This window comes from Protopterus annectens, chromosome 3.part1 (assembly GCF_019279795.1).
Source record: "Protopterus annectens isolate FY-2018-M chromosome 3.part1, PAN1.0, whole genome shotgun sequence".
NCBI classification, from domain to species: domain Eukaryota; kingdom Metazoa; phylum Chordata; order Ceratodontiformes; family Protopteridae; genus Protopterus; species Protopterus annectens.
In genome coordinates, this window is record NC_056732.1 from 1,012,273,071 (window position 1) to 1,012,298,873 (window position 25,803).

The window sequence follows — 25,803 nt, forward strand, 5'->3', positions numbered from 1 at the left end:
ACACATGCAGAATAACGTTCAGGCGGAGTGAGTTTTAAGAGAAGACAAAGTGAATGTACAAAGCTGGAGTGAATGATAATTGTTAAAAACAATGACAATGTTAATATTATTTGCTTTCTATTCTATTAACATGTACTTATGTCACTGTCTAAAAAAAGGATTGAATAAAGATGTTTTAAAAAAAATTGGTTTTATATGGCTCGCAACATTTGTCTTATGTTAGGAGAAACATGCATCCTGTTCAAGATATTAATAACTGGCTGTAACAATTATAAAGCAGCATTTACAAGCAACCATTTCAAGCACAAATGCAAAGGAGAAATCTATTCAGTATACATACCAAGCAGTAAGCCTGTTGCAAAATTGCCATCATCTTTGGGGGCTGCAGACTTGGAGCGTTTATTGGTCTCGTGACTCTCGTGTACCTGGGGACTTGAGAGAGGGGAAAAAGTAAGCAAGCAGCACATCATCCATTCCTTAATCAGCAATGTAAATACGGCATAAGCAAAAAGCCCACATTCAGTAAAATTTTCATCAAAGGAAACACATTCTGGAAAAGGAAATAAAAAAACGCCTGAGGTAGTAACTCAGCAGGCAAGTGCATGTCTTGCTTTAAATATTAAATGCAATTTGATAAAGGCTAGGCATATAAAATATATCAAATACATTAATATGTTCTTCCACTATCAAGTGGCCAATGAGGGGGATCCACCTTGCTGGGTCTATGACTGCATACATCCAACTCTTCTATTCCAATTTTGCATCTTTTTCTTGGAAGCTCCCACGATGATGGGTGCATGTCATATACTAGCAGATGGCATGACATCACACAAAGGCACATATCTAGCCCCTGGCACTGTCAATTTATCCACAACCATCAAGCAAGCACACCATGTAAATCAAGTAAAAACAAAAATATTTGACACCTACTTTCATAACAAGTAATATTCAAGTACATACTTAGTTTGCACATAACTGAAATGCTATTTGCTGCCAAAGTAAAGGGTGGTAGGAGGTTATGTAAGAAAACTGCTCCATGGTATGTCTTGTACCTGATATTTGGGGCCTTGCTTGGAGGGTAGTCCATGATGAAGATGAACTTCAAGCAGTAATCAGTAGTGTGAGGAGCAAGAGGAAAGTCAAAAGCAACATAGATGAACCAAACAAACCCTAAAACCTGGAATCATGTTTCAGATAACAAAAGTACTAGTTAAAGATATTTGCTGACAAACAAGTGGTCTCCGCACATTTCCAGCAACATGCATTTTCCAAAAGAACTCAGATCGGAAGACAAACTTCTCTTCTCATCATAAATAAGCTGAATAGGTCCCATGGAGAAATCCTATACTCATACTCAGTAGCAAAAGAATGGAGCTCCTTACCTCTAATCACCAGAACTATTTCTAACCAACCCACCTTTAAATGTTCCCTAAAATATCTTAAACAATCTTGGACCTGTTCCTGTGTCAATCCTGGCTGAACTTACTCACTATACTTCACTCACCCTCTTTAACCTAGATCATATTTCACAATCTTCTCTAGCTTCCTACTCCACTCCTTTTTGTTTTCCCCACTACTTACCTTATTAAATTCATCTCTGCAGACCTCTCCTCTCTCTCTTTCCTCCCTACTCACCAGACCTCTCCTCTCTCTCTTTCCTCCCTACTCACCTAAGCTAAGTGAAGACACCCTACCCTGCACTCTTATCTCCTTCTCTCCAACCTTCTTCCGTATATAACCATAATATGAACACCTCTCTCATACTAAGACATCACTCAATTTCACCTCACTCTCTAATCATGTAATCTCCGATATCTCTAAATATCTTATTAGAACTGTCTCGCATCTCATCTACCACATACTAATCCATGTAACAAATATGACTACTGAATTCTTCCTCACATATTCTCTTCAGCTCATGTTGTTTTTCAATGCACTCTGTGAAACATATGTTCTGTTTTTCTCATTACATTTTTTCACTCTCGTGTTTTGTAGTGTAGCGCGATACACTGTGATATAAGTATCTGTACTTGATGATTTGTAGTGTAACATGATACTTTGTGATTGAAAATTTTTGTACTTGTTTTATGAAATATTGTGTTTGTGGAGCTTTTCTCCCTGGGTCTGTACTTGATTTTCAAAATATTGTGATTTTAGGGCTTTTTTTCCGCCTTGGCCTCTGCTGAAAATGGTCACTTTCTGGCCTAGTTTGGACTTTCCCAGTAAACAAGTGTCAAATAAATAAATTCTGTAATGGAGAAAAACTCTGAAGCAAGTACTGGAAGCAGCCAACTCTTTATTTTAATTGTCTTTGTAGCATGTTATAATAAGTGAAGTACCTGATACAGAAAGTTAATACAGTTGACATTCAACATAAAAATGGCCTCACTGGTGATGGCAAGCACTTCAATCTTTACAGCAAAGACAGGAACATCAAAAACCACAAAAACATGTTCCAAATGTTAATTAAACTTTAGCGCCTTGGCCAAACAGCCTTCAAGAAGTAACAGTCATTACGAAACCTCCCCTTTTATATACATATCAATAAAACAATAAAGCAATAAAACAATTAAAGCAAATTTCTCCAGTTAATCTCACAGTTTAAACTCCCAGGTGCAAGTGTATTGTATTTTAAAATAAACACAGATTCTTTGTACACAAATTTATCTTTTAACATAGCAAAATCGCCCAGTTTGACAAAAACTTTTTCCAAAATAGCTGCTTGCAATAATCTAAAATGACTATTATGACTTTCCATAAAATGGACAGCAACAGAACTTTCTATGTTTTGTCTCTAATATGTTCCTGCAACTGGGTTCTGAACATGCTTTAACTTTGATCAATATAGACCAGGCTGCACGGACATTTAACGCCATATAAAATTCCTTCAGTTTCACAGGAAAATGTACCAATAGGGTCAAACCTATTATTAATCATTTTAAAATCAGAAACTACAAATTGACATACATTGCAAGTTCTACAGGGAACACTACCTAACCATTTAGGAGAAAACAAAATTTTCTTCAAGCAACACAAAATAAGCTTTCACTAATCTCTCTCAAATTCTGTCCCCATCTATACGAATAAATGGTTTATTGTGCAACATTTTAACTAATTTCTCACTCATAAGAAATTTCCAATAATATTTTATAGACATCAGTTCCATTATGTGCACCCAGGATGTGAATAGGTCTCTCTCCCCCAATGATTTCTATCCTAGTGAATGAAACGTGAAAAAAGTGGAATGGTGGCATAAAATCAGAAAGATCTGAAGATCTGAGAGAGGTCAGAATGATCTGAAGTTTTAGTATGTTAGGTGCAAATTCTCCTGGCAGCTTTAGACACTGCCTGCAGCCACAAAGGAAGATCCGGAGGAATCAGAGGCATACTGCTGTACAGATCTTCATAGAATGTCCAGATTTATGCCTTAATTTTTGGTTTGTTCCTCATAAAAACTGGCTTTTTTTGACAAATCACTGGGATGATCCAAGGATTAAAGTTACTAAATAATGACATACGTTTCAGTTTCAGACTTCCTATCGTTCAGAAAATGCATTCTAACACAAATCCGGTTATTGTAGCAACTTTCTAAGTTTATAAGAGCAATATTTAAAATGTGTCCCTAGTTTTGGGCTTTGCTGCCCCCCCATTATGACAGGCTTTGTCCAGATTTCTTGCGCTAAGAGGTTGAAAGGTATGATCAGAGGTCTACACAACAAAAACTTTGAGCCAGAACCAGATGTCATACTAGCCATGCAGGACCCTCCCCCCATCCTTGCTAGCTAGAACTTGTAAAGTCTGCAACTTACCCAGACAGAAATGGTTTAAATTTTTTCCAGATGAAAGCTCATATTAGTTCAGCTTTGAATAAAAAGCTTGAAATGAATCTATTAACCTGTACTAGGTAATTTTTTTTGCTTTTTTTTGTCCCCTGTAACCCCAGTATTACATATATTACAGTGTTTCCCTCTTTTCTGGTTGCACACTTTTATACTAAAAATATTCGCATTTTTAGAATATACATTTATTTTTCTGCTTGGCTCTTACACCTGACTATAAATGCAACTCTAAATGGTCGCTACACTGACGTGTTACTCTTCTAAGGTCAACAGTGCTACGGCACATTTGTTCCACTTAGGAAAAAAATCAAGTACCTGGAGTGCTGCTGTCATCTTCATTGCAGCAGACTGTTTTCTACTTCAGTCGACTGCTAATCTCTCCACATACCCAGAAAGCATTGCTGGGATTAGGTGCGTAACGGACCTACTGTAGGACTCTCACTCACTTCCACAGCAGAGAGTTCACAGGCAACTCTACCCTACTTCAAGCAAATGCCTGCATGAGTTTGCGGGTCTCTACTGAGGATCTTAACTAAAGTAAAGGTCACTGGGCATACGACACTCCCTTCTCACCCTGGGAGCTGGCACAGCAGCTTCATTCCTCTCCCAACCTCTTTAAACTTCATCAGCGCCCAGACCATAGATGGTGAATCATCTGGGTCACAATGCACTTTTCCTCTACATAACAGAGCTGGCTAACTGCACATTTTAAAGCTAAAGACTTACTTTAATGGCTTAAATTATAGTTTACTTTATATGGCAGTGTTCAAAGTTAGTCACTTTTAACAATATGAAATATACAATATAATTAATACACTATGAAAGTTTTGTACTCCTTTAAATATCATGCATACATCTAAATAAGCTTTCAGAAATTTAATGATGTTGCATGCAATAGTTTAAATTATACTGATTATGACAATGCTCTAAAGTAATGGTTTGTATTTTTCATAGTCATTTTATAAAGTGAAATATACATCATACGTCCATATGATAATTTCCAATATGCCAACATGACTTCTGTGTTAGTTTTATTCTGAAAAACAGACCATTAAGTTACTTAAAAAGGTTATGCAAACTTTCCCTTGTAAATCTTGATAAAGCTCCTATGGTAGGGTGAAAGTGGTTGCTAGCCCATTTTAGTTTTTTCTTATAATTATCAACCCACTTTTTCCACATTTGTACACAGGGCGAGGGTGTTGTGTCAATTGTTGCCACATCTCTCAATTCAGAGCCACTCTTCTACCATCTTCAACAGTCATGCCTGACTGAGACAGGTTTACTCTGAAACAATCCTTGCATCTCTTAGGTGGGCATCCTCACTGTTTCTTGCCTTCTTCAGATTTCTCCCAAACTTTCTTTAATAAATCATCATCTGCTTTCTTGGACATGTGACCAGACCACTGTAAACTTTTCATCATGACCTTCTCAGCAACTGGGGTTAGTTTGGCTTCTGCTCCGATGTCCTTATTTGTTCCTCTGTTGCACAATATGCATTGCATTTTCTGTCTCGTGCATTTCATTTCCATCATCTCAAGCTTCAACTGCTCTGCCCTTCATTGCCCACATTTCTGTGCTATACAGAAACACCGCTCACACCTCTGTGTTGTACACCTACCTTTTCACCTTCTTTATTATTGTTCTATTATGCACTACCAGCTTCCCAATATTCTGTACCAGCTGGCTGCATTACACCTGATTCCAACTTTGACTTCCTCATTCATAGTTTCATAGTTTAGTACTAGGCTATCTGCCCTGGGGCATTTGTAAGCCTAGCCATAGTGATGAGGCTTTCGCCACCCCATAAAATGGTACAAAATGCACAGAATAGATTTAGAATACTGTGCCTCTGTCTAGTAGTGACACGGTGAAGGTCCCCTTATATAATAGAATTAGTTTACTGTGCCCCTTGTCTAGTAGTGACACAGATGTGACCCCTGGGGTAAACTTACGATCTCCCATCCAGTCATCAAGATTTCTCTTGAAGACAGTCAGTGAGGGGCTCTGCCTAACATGAACTGGGATCTTGTTCCAGAGCATGGGAAGCCTCTGGGTTATGAATCTATCCCTCCAACATGTCCTATTCATACTTGTGCCGAGGTTCAAGTCTTTAGCTCTCATGGTTCTGATGGATTTGGATTTTTTGAGGTGGAGCATGTCCATCGGTTCCTGATTGGACATGGCCTTGTACGTCAGGCAGAGATCACCTCTGAGCAGGCAGTATGCTACTGAATAGAGCTGGAGTTTCTTTAGTCTGGCAGAATAAGACATATGTTGGAGACGCTTGATCCTCTTGGTGAGGTACTTTTGTGGTCTCTCCAGCTGTTACAAATGCCGGGTGAGGTACATACCAAATGGGGCACTGTACTCAATCATGGGTCTGATGAGGGAGGAGTATAGGGATACAATGACATCCTTGGATCTGGATGTGAATCCCTTCATGATGAGGTGTGCAAGGTAGAATGTTTTTCTAACCACTTTGGCAACATGGGTGTCAAATGAGAGGTCGCTGTCGACTTGGGTCCCTAGGTCTCTGATTACTTTTTCCGTACTCAGTGGGTTGCTGTCTATGTGATAATTTGTGGGTACTTTGTTTTTCCCAAAGGGGATGACTATACATTTTTTGGCATTTAGTTTAAGGCCATGACTCTGGCACCAGTTGTCCGTTTCTGTGAGGCCTTTTTGTAGGATGTATGTGTCCGCTGGTGTATCGACAATGGCGCCTAGTTTGCAGTCATCTGCGAACTTTGTCAGCCACAACCCTCCCATGTTTGCTTTAACATCTGAGAAATAAATGCCGAACAAGAGGGGTCCCAGGACAGATCCCTGTGGGACACCACTTGTGACTGGCTTTGAGTCTGACATTGCTCTAGCGATTTTAACTTTATGGGTTCTGTCCTTTAGCCAGTTTGCAACCCATCTAGTGACATAAGGGTTTACATTTAAGCTGTTGAGCTTATCTATGATGCCTGAGTGGGGTATTGTGTCGAACGCCTTAGCCAAGTCCAGGTAGGCTGTATTGACTGCTTTGCCCTCATCACTGGCTCTAGTGACTGTTTCAAAAAAGTCAACCAGGTTCAAAAGGCAGGATCTGCCCTTTACAAAGCCGAACAGGGTGGGGTCAAGTGTCTGTAGGTCCCCAATGTCTCTGTTTAGGAGTTCCATAATGATTCTTTCTATAACTTTGCAGACCAGGCTGGTTAAGCTTATGGGGCGGTAGTTCCCAGGGTCTGTAGAGGTACCCCCTTTTCTGGAGTGGGACCACTGTTGCTGTACACCAGTGTTCAGGTACATATCCTGTAGTAAGGCTAAGGTTAAATAGCATTTTTGTGTGCGGGTTTAGCTCCTCTTGGAGTTCACGTAGCACGCAACCTGGGATACCGTCAGGTCCCATTGATGCTGTTTTTAGCTTTGCTGAGGGCGGCTCTCACCTGGACATCTGAGATGACAGGGAGATTACATTCAGCTGGGAAAAGTATTTCTTCTTTTGGGGGTGAGGGAGGGGAGAAATTTGCACTGAACCTGTCAGACAGAACGTTGGCAATATCTGTGGGTTCAGTGTATTTTTTGTTGTTGTGAACTAACTCTGAGCATATCTGAGGGTTTCCGCCCAGGTTTCTAACATAGCTGAAGAAGGCTTTGTGGTGATCTTTAGTGTCCTTAGCGATTTTTCTCTCAAAGTTGGCCTTGGATGTTTTTATGAGAGAACGTAGTTTTCTGCTAGTGTTGATCAGAGATGTCTTCCCTTTATGGGATTTTGCTCTGTCGTGCAGTAGCTTCCGTCTTTTGTTATACAATTTGTTTATGGCTGAGGTCCACCAGACAGGATGCTTGCCTTTGGTGGAGAGGGACTTGGATTTATTTGGGATTGTATGATCCATGCATTCTTGGAGATGTCCATAGAAAGCATTTGTGAAGGATTCAGCATTGTGGGATGTGGTATCCACTGGCCCAGTGGGCTTAAAGGATACCATCTCAGTCTTAAGAAGATGTCCCTTCACTTTAACCACACCTCCCACATATGTGAATGTGTTAACTTGTTCTACTACTACTCTCGTTTTTCACATTCTGACTTCCATCTTTTGCTGCTATCATCACTGTCTAGCCTGTACTCAGTACATTTCAGTCACCTATCACTTGCTGAAGTACTTGCCCAGAATCTGCCTGTAGTGCCACATCATCTGCATGCAGCAGCTTTGCTGATATGTCTCCTCCAAGATGTGTGCTAATTTAGTTCATTATCAGTATGAACAGGAATAGGCTCACTTACTCCCACTGGAAACCACTCCGAGTAAGAACACTATTCATCAGATATTTATACATAGTCTGCACTAATTCTACCATTTCCAGGACTTAAACTATTGCAGGACTAGCAAAATCAGCTGCCTTAGGACTCCTTCATATACTTTTTCCAAGTCTAGAAATGCCCACTTGGACTGTTTCCTCATCCCCAACTTTCTCACTAAAATGACTGGCTCGGTTGCACTGCATTCTGATCTCAATCCAAACTATTCATCTCCCACCTTACTTTCCACTACTGTATACATACATTTGTCAATTACCCTCTCCAGCATTTTCATGCAGTTTGACAAGAGTCTAATACCCCTGTACTGTCCACAGTTGTGAATGTCACCTTTTGTTCTTGTACAGTGACACTAGAATACTTAGTTTCCGGTAGTCAGGGATGCAACTTTCTCTCCACACTACAATGAATACCCTCAGAAGTTCTATCTTCTGTGATGCACCAAACATTTAACAACTTTATTAAACTGTTACTTAAGACACTGGCATGCACACATTGAAAGAAAAAAATACAAAACATATTAACATTTTCCATTTACATATGTTACACATTACACATATTTTCTTTCTTTAAAAACACTTTCGTTCAGTTCATTACATAAATTGCTCAAATTCTTGACTTGCCCTAAGCCTCATTCTTCCTCATCATTCTGCATGTATTGTTCTGACAAATTCCATTTCCATGCAATTTGCTTCTTTCCTTTCTAAAGATCTCACTTCCAGTTTTTATCTCTTTTGCAATGCTCAGTATTTCAAATACAGTTGGTTTAATTTGAAAGTTCCATTTTCTATATATATTTTTTTTGGCAACTAACAAAATTAAACTTAAGGCCTATGTCTAGGCAATTTGGATCCTGTCTCCCAGCTCAAAAGAATCCTTTCCTTAGTTAAAGCCATTTGCTCCCCAATATTTCTGACGGAGGACTCTGTACAGAATTTTAAAAACCTGTCAACTAATTCCACTCCCAAAAACATGTCTCAGTTAACTCTTTCTTCCCCATCTCACCTCCAACATTAATTATTTAGCTGAGGAAAAATTTGATGTCTGCTTGGGGTACAAAAATACCTTTGCAAACATTTCCAAGCAAAAACCCTACGTTTTCTGGACTTTGTTGCATACTTAGGAGCCATACATACGTCTTTCCATTGCTCCCTTGTAAATTGCTTTTATAATCTCTCCTCACAGTCTTTTCTAACTTCCTCTGATGCACCCAACATCTTGATCATATCTGTTGCGACTTCATCCGAACCTCCTTTCACTAATTTAATTTTCCTTACTGTTCTTACTTCTACGGTGAGTTCTTCCTCTTCTTTCTTTGTAGACTGTAACTGTGGCAATACATGATGGTTTTTTATGGTCTTATGACTAAAGTATGCATTTTAAAGTTAAAATGGCAGTCGTATGCTCACCACAGTGAAAGCTACTTAGCAGATCCATTCTCATTATTCAGAAATGGAGGGTGACTCGATGGTCAGGTTAAGGGACCAAGAACAGTAGAAATGAAACCACTGAACTTCAATCAGCTCAGCTCAGGGCAGAATGAGGCTTTGAAAATGAATCTAGACTTGTACATGCCACACTGGGTGAACTTCAGGATGAGGGGGAAATGGGTGGGAAAAGAAATGAGCCCTGGGAGGGCATTTTTAGATAACAGCATTCCCTGGGAGGTTTCCACAAAGTTATAAGGGAAAAAAGATGCATAATGCTGGTTTGAGAAGCAAACAGGATGCACAAGGCTTCCTCCCCAAAACAGAACAGTCTCTGTGCTACTGACAGGTAACCTTACCAGCCTAGCAGTAAGCAAAGAAGTTTAAAGCTACATACTGTTAACAAGCTGCTTTCTGCAGTCCATGGTTTAATTCTCTTCAACCTCTATTTGCCTAATGTGAGATACTGAGCAAGAAGCTTAGACAGTGCTCTTTTACAATTTGGAAATTGTGCTAGGCGCTTCAAGAGACTCCTGGTCCACATGCCTAGTAACTACATACAAATTTGTGAAACACTAATGTGGTATGAGTAAACCACATCTAAGCCTCATTGTTGAAAACTGACTTTCCAGAATGTGAGTAGTTATAAGAATGTATTTTGATAAAACCCATTGTGATGCCATCATTTGTCAAATGGGGAGTAGGACAGAACTCCTCTCTACTTGTTCATATACTAAATTATTGCTACATTATCAGTGTAGACAGCAACTACAACCAGGGGTATGAGTCCAGCAAAGCCTACAGAGTGAGGATAACTGCTCTCATCTGGAAAGCACTGACAAAAAATGGTGTCAGTCTGTAATGATGTAAACAACTGTGTCAGACACTGCTCCCCATTCAACAGCATAAATTCTCCTGGTGAAAGCTATTACAAGACTGAGAATTTGGAGTAAGATCGGGATTACGAGGTCACTACTGTAAGAGAACCTTGCATGCATCAGAAATTCTTACATTAAAAGAAAGGATCTGTCAGTTGTGACCACTGCATTTTGCGAGCCCACTGAAGGGCTCGTGTGTAAAATTTGCCAAGAGGAATCATATTCACTGTTACTGCAGTAATACCAAACATTCCAAGGCAAAAAGCTGCCGCAACGAACTGAGGATGAAGTAACAGTCACTGCAGACTGAAAAGGAGGAATCCTGTCTGAAAGGATGTGCCTTAGAAGATAGTGTGTTCACAATGCATCTGATGAATGAGAGAATAGCAGTGGGCTCCATCTGGGACTCTACATACGTATCATGTCCCTCAAGGATTGGAAACACTGAAATAACAAGATTTCCATGTTGCCACTACTCCATATAAATCGATGCAACCTGAAGCCAGTCATCCAGGTAAGGAAACACCTTCAGCATTTGCAGCCTATGATTTCTGCAATGACAGACATGTTTGGTAAACATCCCAGGCGGGACTGAGGTGCAAAAAATCTTTAACAGTCTGCATAGACTTAGCCTTGTTCTCCATTTTCTTTAAAACTGTCTCAACAGGAGGACCAAACAACACGTCAGATTGTAAAGGAGCATCTAAAATCCTCGTTTTAACATGATCAGGCAAATTCTGATCCCGTAGCCAGGCATGCCTGCGAAGAACTGACCCAGTGGCAGCCACCCTAGACGAGGCCTGTACAGCATCAAAACCACATTGCAAAGAATGCTTACCCACCTGTTCAGAAACATGCACTAAATCTTGCAACTCTTTACAATCAATACCTACCGCCAGAGCATCAACCTTAGACTTTAATTGTGAAAGGAGATAATTCTGGTATTTCAACATGTGAAACTGGCAATTCAAAGCCCTCATAGCCAGAGTGGAAGAAGTATAAACTTTCTTTCCCCATCTATCCAAGGCCCTAGCCTCTTTGTCTGCAGGAACCGGATTCTTAACAACAGAAGCCTTAACACCTTTAGGCCCCTGACTAACAGTTTCTGGGTCAGCCCTAGGACTCTTAAAAGATACTTATGAGCTTCAGGCACCCTGTAATACCTATCCGGCTTAACAGGAGCAGGAGGCAAAGAATCAGGATTAAGAGAAGCCTCTGTAAAAACATCTTCTACTACATCCAAAACAGGAGGTATAGCCAAAGGCCTATGCTGGGGTAAAAACAAAAATTCCCTAAGCCTTTTCCTGGAATCAGAGAAGTCCTGACCTTCCCACTTAAAATGCTCCCTCATGGAATGAAGAGTTTCTGAAAAAGAAAAATCCTCAGGAGGAGAAGCAGGAGTAGAAACATCCACATCAGAATCCGAATAAGGAGAATACTCCTGCAAGTCTTCAGCCGAAGACTCTGAAACATCTGAAGCCTGCTCAAAACTCCCCAGCTCAGGCTCCATCCTAGGCCTCTAATCAGGAGGGGGCATAGAACCCCTAATTAAAGTAATCAAATCGTCTGCCATTTTAAGCATATGCTTCTTGGGCACAGTACCTGAAGAGCTAGGGGTAACACCAACTGAAGCCAAACCTGGCCTGCCTTTGGGAGAAGCCTTTGAAACAGAAGGAGAGGGCCTAGCCACCCTAGGAAGGGAGGGGAGTATAGTAACCTGAGAAGCCCCCTCAGCCTGACTTGCCTCCTGAGAGGCCACATCTTGCAATAATAAGGTCTCACCCTGGGAACACAAAGAAACCTCCGGTGGAGCCACCGGCTCCACCGACACCTCTAAAGAACCGGCGTCCGGTACCGACGGTTCTTCTAGCCTAGGCTTAACTGCCTTGTCCTTGCGCTTCTTCGAAGAAGCGGGCGTCGGAGCATCCGACGGCATTTTATAATTACACCGCTTCCCAAAGACTAACCTTGCACAATCCAACCTTCTCTTTATAGTGCGTTTATTAAATCTAGCACAAGAGCGACAGCCAACAACGTCGTGCTCAGGCCCTAAGCAAGGAATACACAAAGTATGATAATCTCTATGCGGTATCTGTTTCCCACAAGAAATGCAATTATTGACTTTTTCTGACATCCGGTAAATCACTGAGGCAAGAAAAAACTAAAATATTCCCCAACGGGGTACTTAGCCAACTTTGAACTCGGTCTGAAACTTCGAAATCGAAAAATCTCAGAACGCCAACCGGCACTTGCAATGCTGCTTCTGCATCGGACCATGCGGCAAAAAAGACTGAGGATATGACGTCGGTCATGCGCATTTGTACCCTGACGTCCTGATGTCAGTCAAATGCTCCTTGACCGACGTCAGCCTTATTCTTTGATATTCGGGCCGACCGAGGACAGCGGACTACCCAAGTGTAAGGACTGCAGCAATGTGAGATGAAGAACATCACTGAAATAACAAGATTTCCATGTTGCCACTACTCCATATAAATCGATGCAACCTGAAGCCAGTCATCCAGGTAAGGAAACACCTTCAGCATTTGCAGCCTATGATTTCTGCAATGACAGACATGTTTGGTAAACATCCCAGGCGGGACTGAGGTGATAATGAATGACAGATGCCTGAAAATAAGTGGTTCCTATCGAGAAGCAAAGACGTCTCACAGACTCTTCAGTAAACTTAATACAGAAATAAGCACCCTGAAGGTATAAAACAGCATATCTAGTCTTTTTCTTGCAAAGAAGGAAGAACTAGCTATGACTATCTAGAATTTTTCCCTGGGAGTAAACTTTCTTCAGGCTGTTTAGACTGAAAATCCTATTTGGGAATAGAGAGTCTGCAGCAGCAACTGGATCCTCCTTGATCGGGAGGACCCTCCTTGGATGTTTTTTGTGAATGAGGCTTAGAACCTCTTTTTTCGCCATACTCATCTGATGCGATGAGACACTGGGCAACTGAAGAGAGTGGAGTTTGGGTTACATGTAGAAAGGAACTGTACAGACATTACTGTCTGAATCCACTTGGCCTATGTGCAGTTCAGCCACACAGGCAATCAGTTGGAAAATCAACACCAAACTGTCTCCAGAGTGAGACATTCAGGCAAGGCTTTAGAGATTCAATTTCTGTCCTTCAGCAAGAGGTAATGGTAATCAGGTTAGGCTAATTATTCTTATGTTTGGGACTACATCCATTCTGGAAATTCCTCTGGTTCCACTGATTCCTCCTAGAGCTTCTATTATCTTGTTGTTAGCCACACTGGTACCATAACTAACATGGATTGCTGCTACCTACAGAAGGGCACTGGAATATGAAATTTAAAGACAACAGCAGTGATAGTCTTGCCCATTTCCATTTTCCCTAGATTTTCCTTAATCACAAGACTAACTCAAATAGAGTATAAAGGAAGGACACCTTTGAAAATTCAGCAAAGTCAGGTGTGATTAAGAGTGATGGTCAGAGAGCTACATTAGCCATGTAGCAATATGTACAGCACAAATAGTGATTCAAAAGTAAGGATGTAGCTGTCACTGGTAGACATATCAGAGTCTTAGAATCTCCTTCCAATAACTCACCAATTGATCTATATCTTACCTGTAAGCTTTTACTGACAATGCAATGATGTACGGATAAAGTTAAGCATCCTTAATGTAAAGGTTGAAGACAGATAAAAATGCTACCTAAACCTGTCCAGTGTCCTGAACGTATTACCTGACGCATAGATTTAAGGAAAAGGAGCCTTTCTAAGTTCTGTTACTAGTGGGTTTCCAGGCCTCCTGCATAACCCGAAACACAACTTCAGAAAAGAGGTGCATGAAGGGGATCAAAACACAATCACCAGCAGAGTCATTTGAAGAGTGGACAGGGGAGGATGGAAAAGAGATTCCTTGTCTTGTGTGAGAAAGATCCACCCAGTGAGGTGATTTGTGGTGACTGTCCCTGGCCCGAAGAAAAAGAGGGAACCCATTGCAGTCTGAGGCAAAAGGGAGTCACTAACCACATTTTGGGAGAGTCTTGCTTAACCTTGTGCAGAACTCTTGGCAACAGAGGAAGGGGAAGAAAGGCATACGAAAACATTCCTTTTGAAGAAAAAGAAAAGGTGTCCACCTTCCAAGCCAGAGGACTTGGTACTCTAACAGAATAGAGGAAGTTGTCAGTTCCAAGAGAATGCAAAAATATCTCCCTGAGGAATACCCCCCACTGATGGACTATATCCAGAAATACATCTCTGTGAAGCATTCATTCGTGAGACTGTGTTCTGGACTTGTTCAGGGAGTCTGCTTCCAACTAGGTTTTACTCTGAAGGAATGTATACCACCTGAAAAGTCACTTGATAACCGACAGCCAGATCCCAGACCTGAAAAGCTAATCTACAAAGATGATACCTCATGCCGCCCTGCTTGCTGATATACATATCATAGTGGTACTGTCCATGAAGATTTTTGGAGACCAGGAAGAAAAAAGGGGTAAAAAGCTTGCAGAGCCAGAAGCAGAACCTTTATCTCTGTTATGTTGATATAGGTTGACCTCTGGTGAGGAGGCCACAGACCATGAACTTTCAAATGGCCTCTAGAGGCACCCCACCCAAGGTCTAAGGCATTTGTGAACAGTTCTTGGGAAGGAACTAGAGCCTGAGAATATCAGTGACAGATAATGGACAGAAACCTGAGTCTGAAGTAATCTCTTGCCAGACAAGAAGAGACAGGTAAAGCCTGAGATACAAGGGAATCTGGCCAAGAGGAAGGGGAGAAAGTATATCAGATGGAAGCAGATTTGTTCTGAAAACGGAGCTTTTGAGTTTTACACATCTGGATGGGTTTAACAGAGAACATATGCTTATGAACTCTATTCCCCTTAAAAGGATGATGATGCCTATGCACAAAAGTAGACTTAGGAGGATATTTTCTTTGAAATTTGGGTGCTGGAGAAACAAAGATTTGTTTAAGATCCTACATCGCTTCACTTTTGCCTTGTTCAGCCTTAAATAAGTCAGCAGTGGCTGTACTGAAGAGATTTTGATGTTCCAAAGCAGCATCTAAGAGCTTGGCCTTAATATCATCAAGTAAAGTCTGGAGGCAAAGCAAAGAATACCTCCTCATAACTGAACCTGAAGCAGCAGCTCTAAAAGATACATCAGCTGCAGTCTGTACTGGCAAAGTAGTTCTGGGTACTGAGCAAATGAACATCACCTTTATGCTCTACCCCTGCACAGGGAGCATAAGTCTGACGTGCGACACTGGGAGCATGTAAAGGCTTTGGTATACTAGCTGGACACTGGGCTATTCTTGGCAGGAGATCCCATATGTCATGAATACTGCAACAATGATAAGCAAGGGCATGTAGCTAAAAAAGAAATAATTAAAAAAAAAAGCTTAACCAACAACTGAGTCAGTAAGGAGAAAAGAACTCTACTTCTCATTCTACTAATGGCAAAGCCCACAAAGAGACTACCAGCAAAACCTTTTTAATTGTTCCAAATGAAACTGAGTGACAGAAAAAAGCACAGGAGCTGACTAGATGGATGAGGAATACCTTGGACTTGAACCAGATGCTGATGTTGGGAGGCAGAAAGGATAACAAAGGCCAGTAAAATTGTGAAAACAGTGAATAAATGACTATAAAGCAACAGTCTTTTTAGATATAGGAATAGGCATGCCAAATGTAGCTTTGGAAGAAAAATTAGCTACAGGAAGACTGGAATTTTGTTGACTGTGCTAAATAGGTGAATGGACTATAAGGTATAGACCCTACTTTATGTCAATAATGTTTAAGGAGCACTGAAGGGACTGAAAAAAATAAATGTAACGTAAAACAGTTTTTGTTCTTATAAATACAGGTATAAACATTCCATGATGTAAACTGCATGTTATATTGTAAGATATGTTATTGTGAGCAGTCAGTGGTATTTTAAAAATGTGAAGCTAGGTGTCTTATCGGTGACTACTGCATATGTTAAAGATAACAAAGAAAGAACAATTTCCTCCCTGTGAAGTGTCCAGGTTTTAGACTATAACAGAGTAAGAAAAACAAAGAAATAAGCTAAAGCTAACATAATCTTGTGATTGGGGGCTACTGGGGTGAGGAATGTAAAAGTGTACTGATCACATTACATGCAGAAGACAATTTTTCCTGTTTTTATAGATGTGACTATCTAGAATAATGACCTTGGTTTAAAATGCACAACTTTTGCTTAAGCAAATAGGTTTGGAATACAAGAGAAAATAATGAAAAACGTGGGAAATGGTAGTTCTTTCTTGTACTTGCAAAGTCATTAGCTATTTCTGCATTTTTTTTAAACCAGAAACATCTTTATTAAATTCTCATGTATGACATGGGCCATGTTACATTTATATAAATGACAATAAACCATAGTGACACAATCTAAGTTACAAGAATTATACATTCCAAAGCATGCAGACACAACTACAGTTGCAAACATTATACATCACTTTTAACATATCCAGTTATGGTTAGTCGACCATTACATAGCTCATTCAAATCCTGCCTTCTTTTAAATCTTGTTCCTCCTCTGCATGCATTGATCCCACAGTTCCCATTTTTTTCTATGTAATCTGCTCCTATTATTTTGTAAATATCCCAGTTCCAGTTGTTTTAACTAAGTTACAATCTTCACTACTTCTAGTAAAGTTAGTGTAGACTTTGATTTCCATTTCCTATTAATTGCTTTTTTGGCAGCCATCATAATTAAGACTCAGCAAAAGGCTTTAGTATACCTAGACAATTCTGAGTTTGTAGCATAGCTCAGAAAAATAATTTCCCTAGTCACTCCAACTTGCTCATCTAGTACCTCCGACAGAGCAGTCTGCAGAGAATCTTTAAGGTCTAACAACTCATGACACTCAGAAAATGTTCCCAGTTATCTCTTTCTGCCCCCATCCTACCTCCAACATTTGCTGTTTACCTAAGGAAAAATTATTTGAAGTCTGCTTGGGGTATAAAAATACCTATGTAAGCACTTCCAGGCAAAGATCTGAAATCTTCTAGATTTTGTTGCACATTTGGAAGACATACATATATCCTCCCATTTTCTCTTTGGGAACTGCTTATATAATCCATCTTCCCAGTCCTTCCTAACCTCCTCTAATTGATTCTTATAGGAATCATGCAATATTTTATATGCTCTACTAATTATTCCTTTCTTAATGGCAACTTCTGTTCTAGAGTCTACTAAAAACTCTACCAGTGTTGGTCTTTCATTTCGGATCCCCTACTTCTTTCTTTTTGCCTATACTCTGATATCAATCCTTGATATGGAAGGCAATCTTTAGCATGCAGTCCAAATAAGTTATTGGCATCGTCCCATTCTATTACCTTTCGCTCTCTAGTTATTTGCTCCCAGTACCTTGGTTCCTTGCCAGTTTTCTCATATACATTTCCGCCCTCTCTTGCCTATTGTCTGTATCCATAATTGCAGTCATCCCTATCGGCAAAATCTCCTTTCTCCATTCCCGTGTTGGCTTAGTTCTTAGAAGACCTTCTGCTACTTTATGAATATAATATTCTGTATGATTATTGCCATTCTCCTTAAAGGTCTGCCTCCAAAATCCCAGTCTCTCCCTGTTACTTGAGCTTCCCAGTTTCATCTTCTCTTTCCACTTTGAATTATAGTTTTCTGCTTGTGCTATATATGAGCCTTAACTGTGTTGCTCTGAAAATACCCCCTCAACTCCGGCAATTCCAATCTGCTCTGTTCTAGTGGAATAAGCTCATCCCACTTGACTCTTGCAGTCTTCCCCTCCCAGATAAAATCCTTCACCTCTTTATTAACTGCTATCCACAACTTCTCCTTTGGTTGATAACAATATGCCTGACCAGTTTAGAAGACTAGAGGGACTAAACACATTTAAACTGCTTATATCTTGCTATCAATATCCCTAAAAAGAGAACTTTCATTTTTTTTTATCGTTTTAGTCTCTTCCCAAATATCCTTAGCTGACACACCAGTATCATTTTAAATCCATACTCTTAAATGCTTCATTTTATCATGTCCCCATAAATATGGATATTGCTGAACTGAACTATATGTGGGCACATAATTTACCGCTATCATTTTTGCTTCATTAATTTTGTATCCTGAAATAATATGAAACTGCCACACTATGTTCCACTGCACTGCAATGTCCCTTTCTGGTTTTGTCAGGCAAAAAATAATGTCATCAGCAAACAGAAACAGCTTTTCTTGACTAGCATACCAATTATATCCTTGAATTTCGGAGTCCCTTATTTTCTTTGCCAATGGTTCTAAACATAATGCAAAAAACAAAGGGGAAAGACGACACCCTTGCCTGGTTCCTCTGCTCAAGAGAGATTATCAGAGAGGACCCCACCCACTTTTATTTTCATCTCCAATCCTTCACATATCCTCATCATCAGCTTTATAATTTTATCAGGGAATGCAAATGCTTCCATTGCTCTGCTCATAAAATTCCCAGCTTTCTCTGCAAGACCCACCAGCAACAGTGGTATTTTCTTACATTGTGCTTCCCTCTGGATCATCACTGATTTGTTTATGCTGTCAAACATTTGCCTATCCTCCACAAAACCACACTGATCCATATCTATCAATATTGGCATCACTTTTGCTATTCTTTAAGCCATTACAAACACTTTATAATCGTGGTTTAGTATTGAAATGGGCCTGTATGAAGCTGGATCTGATGGATCTTTACTCTCTTTAGGTACTACAGCTACCAGCGCTTTCTTTCAGGATGTTGGTACTTCTCTTAAAATACTGTTAAACAAAACCTTTCAGATAGTCATCAGTTTTTCCCATGCTAACTTCCAAACTTCCACACGAATACCTTATAATATATATATGGGGACTTTCCTGTACATTTGTTTGTTTATATATATATATATATATATATATATATATCACTGTTTTTATCTCATCTCCTCCTATCCTGTTAGTAACTGAGCCATCTTTCCCTCTAGCCTTGGAACAGGCTTGGTGACGGCCATTTCTACTTTCTGTTATCTGAGTCACTGTGCTAAAAGTTTGTATGTTCTAGAGTTATCAAAAAACTGTTGCTTAACAGCAACCTTTTTAAACCCATGCATATTACCAAGGTATTCCCTCATTTTCTGATTAGCATTCTGTAGCTGCTCATCTTCTTGTTCTGTGAGATTCCCCGTTTTGTAATACTTTAATATTTGTCAGTTCTTCTAAATAACTCGTTACTTCTTAAACATCTCTCCTTTTATTTCCACCTTATTTTAAATTCCATTTCAATTTTACCCCACTCCCTAGCTGTATTTTCGGAAGTTTCAATCTTTTCTAATAGCTCCACTGCACATTCCTTAAACTCCTCTCTTTTCAACAGATAGGTGGTAAAGTGTCAGTGTCTCATTTTTATTTCATTACCCTGTATTTTTATTTTAGTTATTATTGGCAGATGATGTGAAATAGTTATTGGGTGCATCTCAAGACCTTCAATTAAATACACATGTTCCTGTGAAATGTAAATTCTGTCTACCCTAGCCCAGTTGTAGTATCTTGGGGAATAAAATGTACACTCACTCCGAATTCCTAGTACTGAATTCACATTTTCCATGCCAAACATTTTCATAAATTTCTTTAAAAATCTACCCTATTTTGTTATATTTCCCTTTTTGGGCCCCCCAGACATCTTCACTGTTGCAAATCAAACTCCAGTCCCAACCTAAAAGTTATATTCCTTGCTGAAAGCTGATTATTTCTCCCAGAAATTTCTTTAGCTCTATAATAGCAGTTTTTGGTGGAATATAAATACATGTTAGTGTAATCCTCCTCCTCCTTTTCCAGTAGCCCCTTAGTACTACAAAACCTATAATTACTGTCCTCCCCCTTTCTATTACTACTGTACCTCCTCTTGCAATTAATATAAGTACTCTTGTCTTCCTTTGCCCCATGTATTACTCTGAATAACCATCCTGAAAACCTTTCTTTACCAAATTCACATGTTCAGTTCTTTCCAAGCATGTCTCCTGTAGCACAGCTATTTCCACTCTACATTTTTAAAATAGTTCACTACTCTTTCTTTTTTTGGATTTATCTGTGAGAATGTTAACATTTAAATACATTATAGAAAGAATCATACTCTTGAGGGATTACTATTCCCAACTTTTATGTATAACAATTGTTTTGTTAAGTGTCTAGCTCCAGCTTTTGTGTTACATGCATGCACTGTTTTGCAGGTTAATCTTTTATACAACTGTTTCCTGTCATCTCCATTTCAGCCTATGTCACTTTTTATAGAACTTTTTGTTTTATTGAAAACCCTCAAATTAAAACATAAAACAATACCACCTAAATCCTACTAACTTGATAATACACAAAACTATGCACATCTTCAAATATTGAAGTTTTACCCCCTTAATAGGAACATAAGTTCCAAACTGACAGCCAAACACACAGATTTGAGCTAAACGGAAAGAAAGCTTATCCCATGCTAAGATGAATGGTAGAGCCCCTGATTCTATTAAGTGCTGTCTGGTTTTGCCTCATCAGCTATTTCTGCATTTTAGTGTTTGCACTGTTTTTCAAGTGGAATCTGTTAACTATAAATTTAATTGGTTTTACAGTTTGCACTGTTATTTTTCTTTGGTCTTAAGTGGACTAAGCTGCATTGCTGCATCTAATTACTGTGCTTTAATCTTTTCAAACTTGGAACTGACAGTTTTGGACAGCTGTGCAAGTTGTCCAGAACTTGTGGTCATTAACCCCAATGGGAGTCAGGGATTTCTGCAGTTCTGGGAAGACTAACACTACTGGCTGGAGCTTTAATAGTTGCTAGCCTTCATTAACCCTGGTATTTATACTGCACAAGTAGTCCGCCATTACTGCCTAAGACTCTTGGAAGTTGAAACTCACCCAAACTACTTTGCATCCAGGGAGGTGCACTTTAGACTACCGTACTTATCTTACCATTTAATCAATCAGTTTTATTTCCCCACACACCCTTTCTTTATATTTTTAAACTTGCTCGCTTTTGAGACACACACCACTACTGTATATTTGACCTTGGAATCTCCTCCCCATCTCATCACCTCTGCACATTTTACTGGGCAATGATGGATCAAACTGGGAAGCCCCTCCAGACTGTTAAAGCTTGAGTTAGCCATACTTCATACAATTTCTGGTGTTTATTACACATTTAAGTACCATTTACAGTCAGCTTCACTTTGATAAATTCATTGCTGCATTTTCTTCTACTGTCTCATTTTGTATCAAACGTACAGTTGTTTGTAACTTTAGCCTGTATTAGTGTCAGAGTTTTTGTAGTTAGACTCACAGTAGTTGGAGTATTGTGATTTACAGCATGATCCATGTCTCAAACAGCATTTTTTAATCAAAAGTGAAGTTAAAAGCTTACATGTTCTGGCTTTTACTACATATTTAAGCTGCACTTACAGGTTCTTTTTTTGTGATGTATTTGTTTGTCTTTTTTTTTTCTGTCTTTGTCATAACTTTAAACAAAACACTACAGTTGCTTACGTTCTGGTCTAGCATCATAGATATGTAGTTTAGATTTGCTGTAGTGACAGTATTTTGGGCTCCTGTAAGATATGTGTCCCTGAGCTCAACTGGCTCGAGTTTTTGCCTCTCTTATTGGTTTACTATACTAGCTTGTCAACTACAAAGTGCACTAAACTGCACTCCGCGAACTGCCAACACAGAACTCACAACAGTGGGTAGCTTAACCTCATCCATCTCATAACTCAACCAACCAGAGCCAACCTAAACAAATTCTCTCCACTCCCACCTAGATCTGATATTACTCAAACTTCTCATCTCAAACATCTCCACTGATTTACCATGTTTCAGTGACTACTGCCCTATTAGTTTTCATATCCATCATCCTTAAGTACATGTATCCCAAGAGCTATCTGTCTGTAATAAATCACAAAATAACATTAAAAATCTTACTTCCACCCTCTTCTTAATCAACTAGTTACCAATTCTGAATTCATCTAACCCTAACACTGCTGCAGAACTACTCACCTCTCTATTGACTACCCTGCAAAACTTCTGCTTGCCAGTTGTTCAAAGACTATACAAACTAAAAGCTAACTGGTCAACTTAGAGCTAAAGCCTCTTCTACAACTCAGAAAAAGGGCATGGCACTCCTGAAAAAAAAACTTCCTAGTACTTTAAACAGACAGTCCTAAACTCAAATATGCAACCTTATCAAGTAAGCTATACAGTCATAAAAGCCACCTGATAAAATTATACCAGGCATGACTAATAAAATAGCCAAAAACTTCTGCAAAGAGGTCAACCATCTTACAGGATGTAAGAATCTTCCCCCATGAATTCCACATTCTCTCAACTTTCTGCCACTGATTTCCTTTCTCATTTCATCAATCTTCTCAGCTCAGCTCTTGCTGTATTTCCAAACTTCATATGCCACTCTCACTTCCTCTCTACGTGTCCCTTTATTTTACTTCAGAACTATAACATCTAATGACAGCAACTCTCTGCTTCAACAGATTACACTCAATAGCCCCCCCCCAGTTTATTTTTCACCATAGACATATAAATCCAATGAAACATTTCTAAAACCCAAGAATTGCACTTAACACTATGAATATCTGGAAAAATGCCATTGTAAAACCTCACACTAAGAAACCCAATCCCTCCAATTCAGACTTCTTGTCCACTTCTATTCTCTCTACCCTAGGAAAGACTCTGAAAAAATTACTTTACTTGCAACTTACTTAGTACATCAACCAATAATACCTTCTCTATCAAAAGCAACATGACATTTGACACTCAGTAATAACATTCTTCTTGGAATAGACAAAGGCGTAATTACTGGAGCCATTTTTGTTGCCCTCACCTGAGTAATTGATCTTGTCAATCATTAATTCTCGAGACCATCTTACTAAAGCAGGCATTTATTATGACATACTGCCCTAGTTCAAAAACTACCTCTCTCACCGCCACTTCTCACTGAATTTCAACTTATCAACCTCTACATCAATCCCTCTGCAAAAAGGGCGTCTCCCAGATATCAATTCTGGCACCTCTCCTCTTTTCTATCTAGGTTAACAAACATTCTTTTGACTTACCAAGTATTCCTCTCCTGCTTTATGCTGACATGGTCCTATTCTGCTCCAGACACACACACAAACACACTTCTCCTGAACTCGAACTTCAGAATGATTTTCACACACTTATTAGTGGATCAATGTCAATTACTGCTAAACTCCTCTAAAACAAAAACAATTCTTACTGGCACTAGGCAAAGGCTCACTTCTGTCTTCAGGCATCTAAAAATCCTTGATTATCTTATTACTACTGAAAAAGTCACTTCATTTTTATACTTAGGGATTTGGTAGGATCCCTTCCAAATTTCCAACTCAACCTGAACTAGACACACATGCACACACATTGGAGAAAGAGTGCTTGCGGAAAATGAGTATTCACTGTACACCAGGCAGACGAGAAACAAATGTATTCCAGTAATCACGGAATGTCAAAAGGTAGATGCGAGATTCAAGCTGCTGTATCCAGCTGTCTTCAGAAAACTTTTTTGCCTGGAGGATCAAATATATCTTTGATGCAGAACAGGCTAAGAAGGAAATGCAAAAAGACTGCCCAACAAAAATTGATCCCTCAAGCAGGAGGAGAGACTACTACTTATTCTTCTGATACTAAAGTGCATGGAGAGACTTTGCCACTGAAACCATTTCCCCTGTTCCAAAGGAAAATGATTGAGACAGAGAAAAACACAGGAGTTGACTAGAAGAATCAGGAGTACTGTGAAATTAAACTGGAATCTGAATTTGGGAACAGCAACACAGAAATTAGCAAGTAAATGTGAGGTTGCAAAGCATTAATCGTATGAGAATAAGTATAAAGTCTGGACTTTGTGACTATATTAAGCTTGTGAAGAACTGAAAAGCACCTGCCTCATTTCATGTCATTAATGGCTGGGCAGGACTCAGGAGACTAAGAAGGAAAAAAGTACCTGTAAATAAAACAATTTATTTTAACAGTATTTCTATGAAACTTTTCACAATATAAAACTGCATATTTTATAGTAAAGTATTTTAGCTGTTCTTGTACATGTTAAGTTATTGAAGGAAACAGATGTTTTTTTTCTTCCTCTTCTCTTTCATGCTTTTTTGGTATTAAGAAATGTAGGCATCACAGAAAGACAAGAAAAGCTAGACAAAAGTATGTTAACAGGCTGCAATCTTGGTTAGTTGAGGTGGGGATAGGTTGCAAAAGTACACAGATCAAATATGTCAGGCTGATGTGTTTTCTCTTACTTTTGCACAGATGAATATCTGGATTCAGACCCTTGCCTAACTCCAATAACAAATTTAAGTGGAAACAAGCAAATACTGGCCAAGGCTCTAGCCACCCCTATAGTGCCTTTTTTAGGCAAGGTTCAAATGACAAATTCACCACTGTAACAGGTACAAGCAAGAAGAATCTGAGGGTATTGCTACTCAATGCTAGAAGTCTAAACCTCAAAATGCGCTCACTCGAGGCACTCCTTAAAATGGAGAACATCGACATCTGTGCAGTGACAGAGACCTGGTTCAAGGTACCAGAGAGTACCCCTGCATTACCGGGCTATAATTCATATCACACCTTTTGGCCACCTAACCTGGAGTGAAACACTAAAGTCGGAGACGTGTCCATATTCATTAAGGATATCCACACCTCCAGGCTAGTTGCTCAGCATAATACATCCGAGATTATCCAAGTGCAACTAACTCTGGGCAAGACCGCAATCCAAATTGTAGTTTGCTACAGATCCCCCACCATGCCCCAGGATTCCCACTCCTCATTTCTTGATACACATGAAAATATTAGGGTATAACCTAACACCCTAATAATGGGCAATTTCAACTACCCCACCATTAACTGGGAAAACTACTCATGTACCAACTCTTGTGCTCAACGTTTTCTGGAATTCATAAATTCCAATGCCTTGGATCAATTTATCCACACCCCCACCAGGGGCAGCGATATCCTAGACCTGGTTATTACCAACATGGGCAACCAGTGCTCCACACCAGAGGTCAATTCCTCGTTGGTCAGATCCGACCACAAGCTAAACACCCTAGACATCCACATCCCACCCCCACCCCCCATTAGGGAAACCACAGTAAAAAATTTCTCCAAAGCCAACTTCACGCTTCTTAATACACAAGTGGCAAACTTCACGACACCCATGCTGACAGACAATAGAGGTATGACTGCTGAATCCTGTACAAATGCACTTTATAAGCACTTACACGAGTGCATGGATCGTGCAATCCCTAACAGAACCAAGATGCTATCTTCCAAAAAAAGGAAGCCAATTTGGTGGTCCCCTGCCATAAACAAACTCTA

The 25,803-nt window shown here is 39.6% G+C and overlaps 1 protein-coding gene across 1 annotated transcript in view; it reads right to left on the reverse strand.

The window, feature by feature from the left end:
• The window catches only part of CSPP1 (centrosome and spindle pole associated protein 1), a 2,775,649-nt gene that overhangs the window by 2,517,865 nt on the left and 231,981 nt on the right, over positions 1-25,803 (reverse strand). Inside the window, exon 5 of the mRNA XM_044066267.1 lies at positions 341-432. Within this exon, the coding sequence (XP_043922202.1) occupies positions 341-432 (92 nt within the window). The remainder of the gene's footprint in view (positions 1-340; positions 433-25,803) is intronic.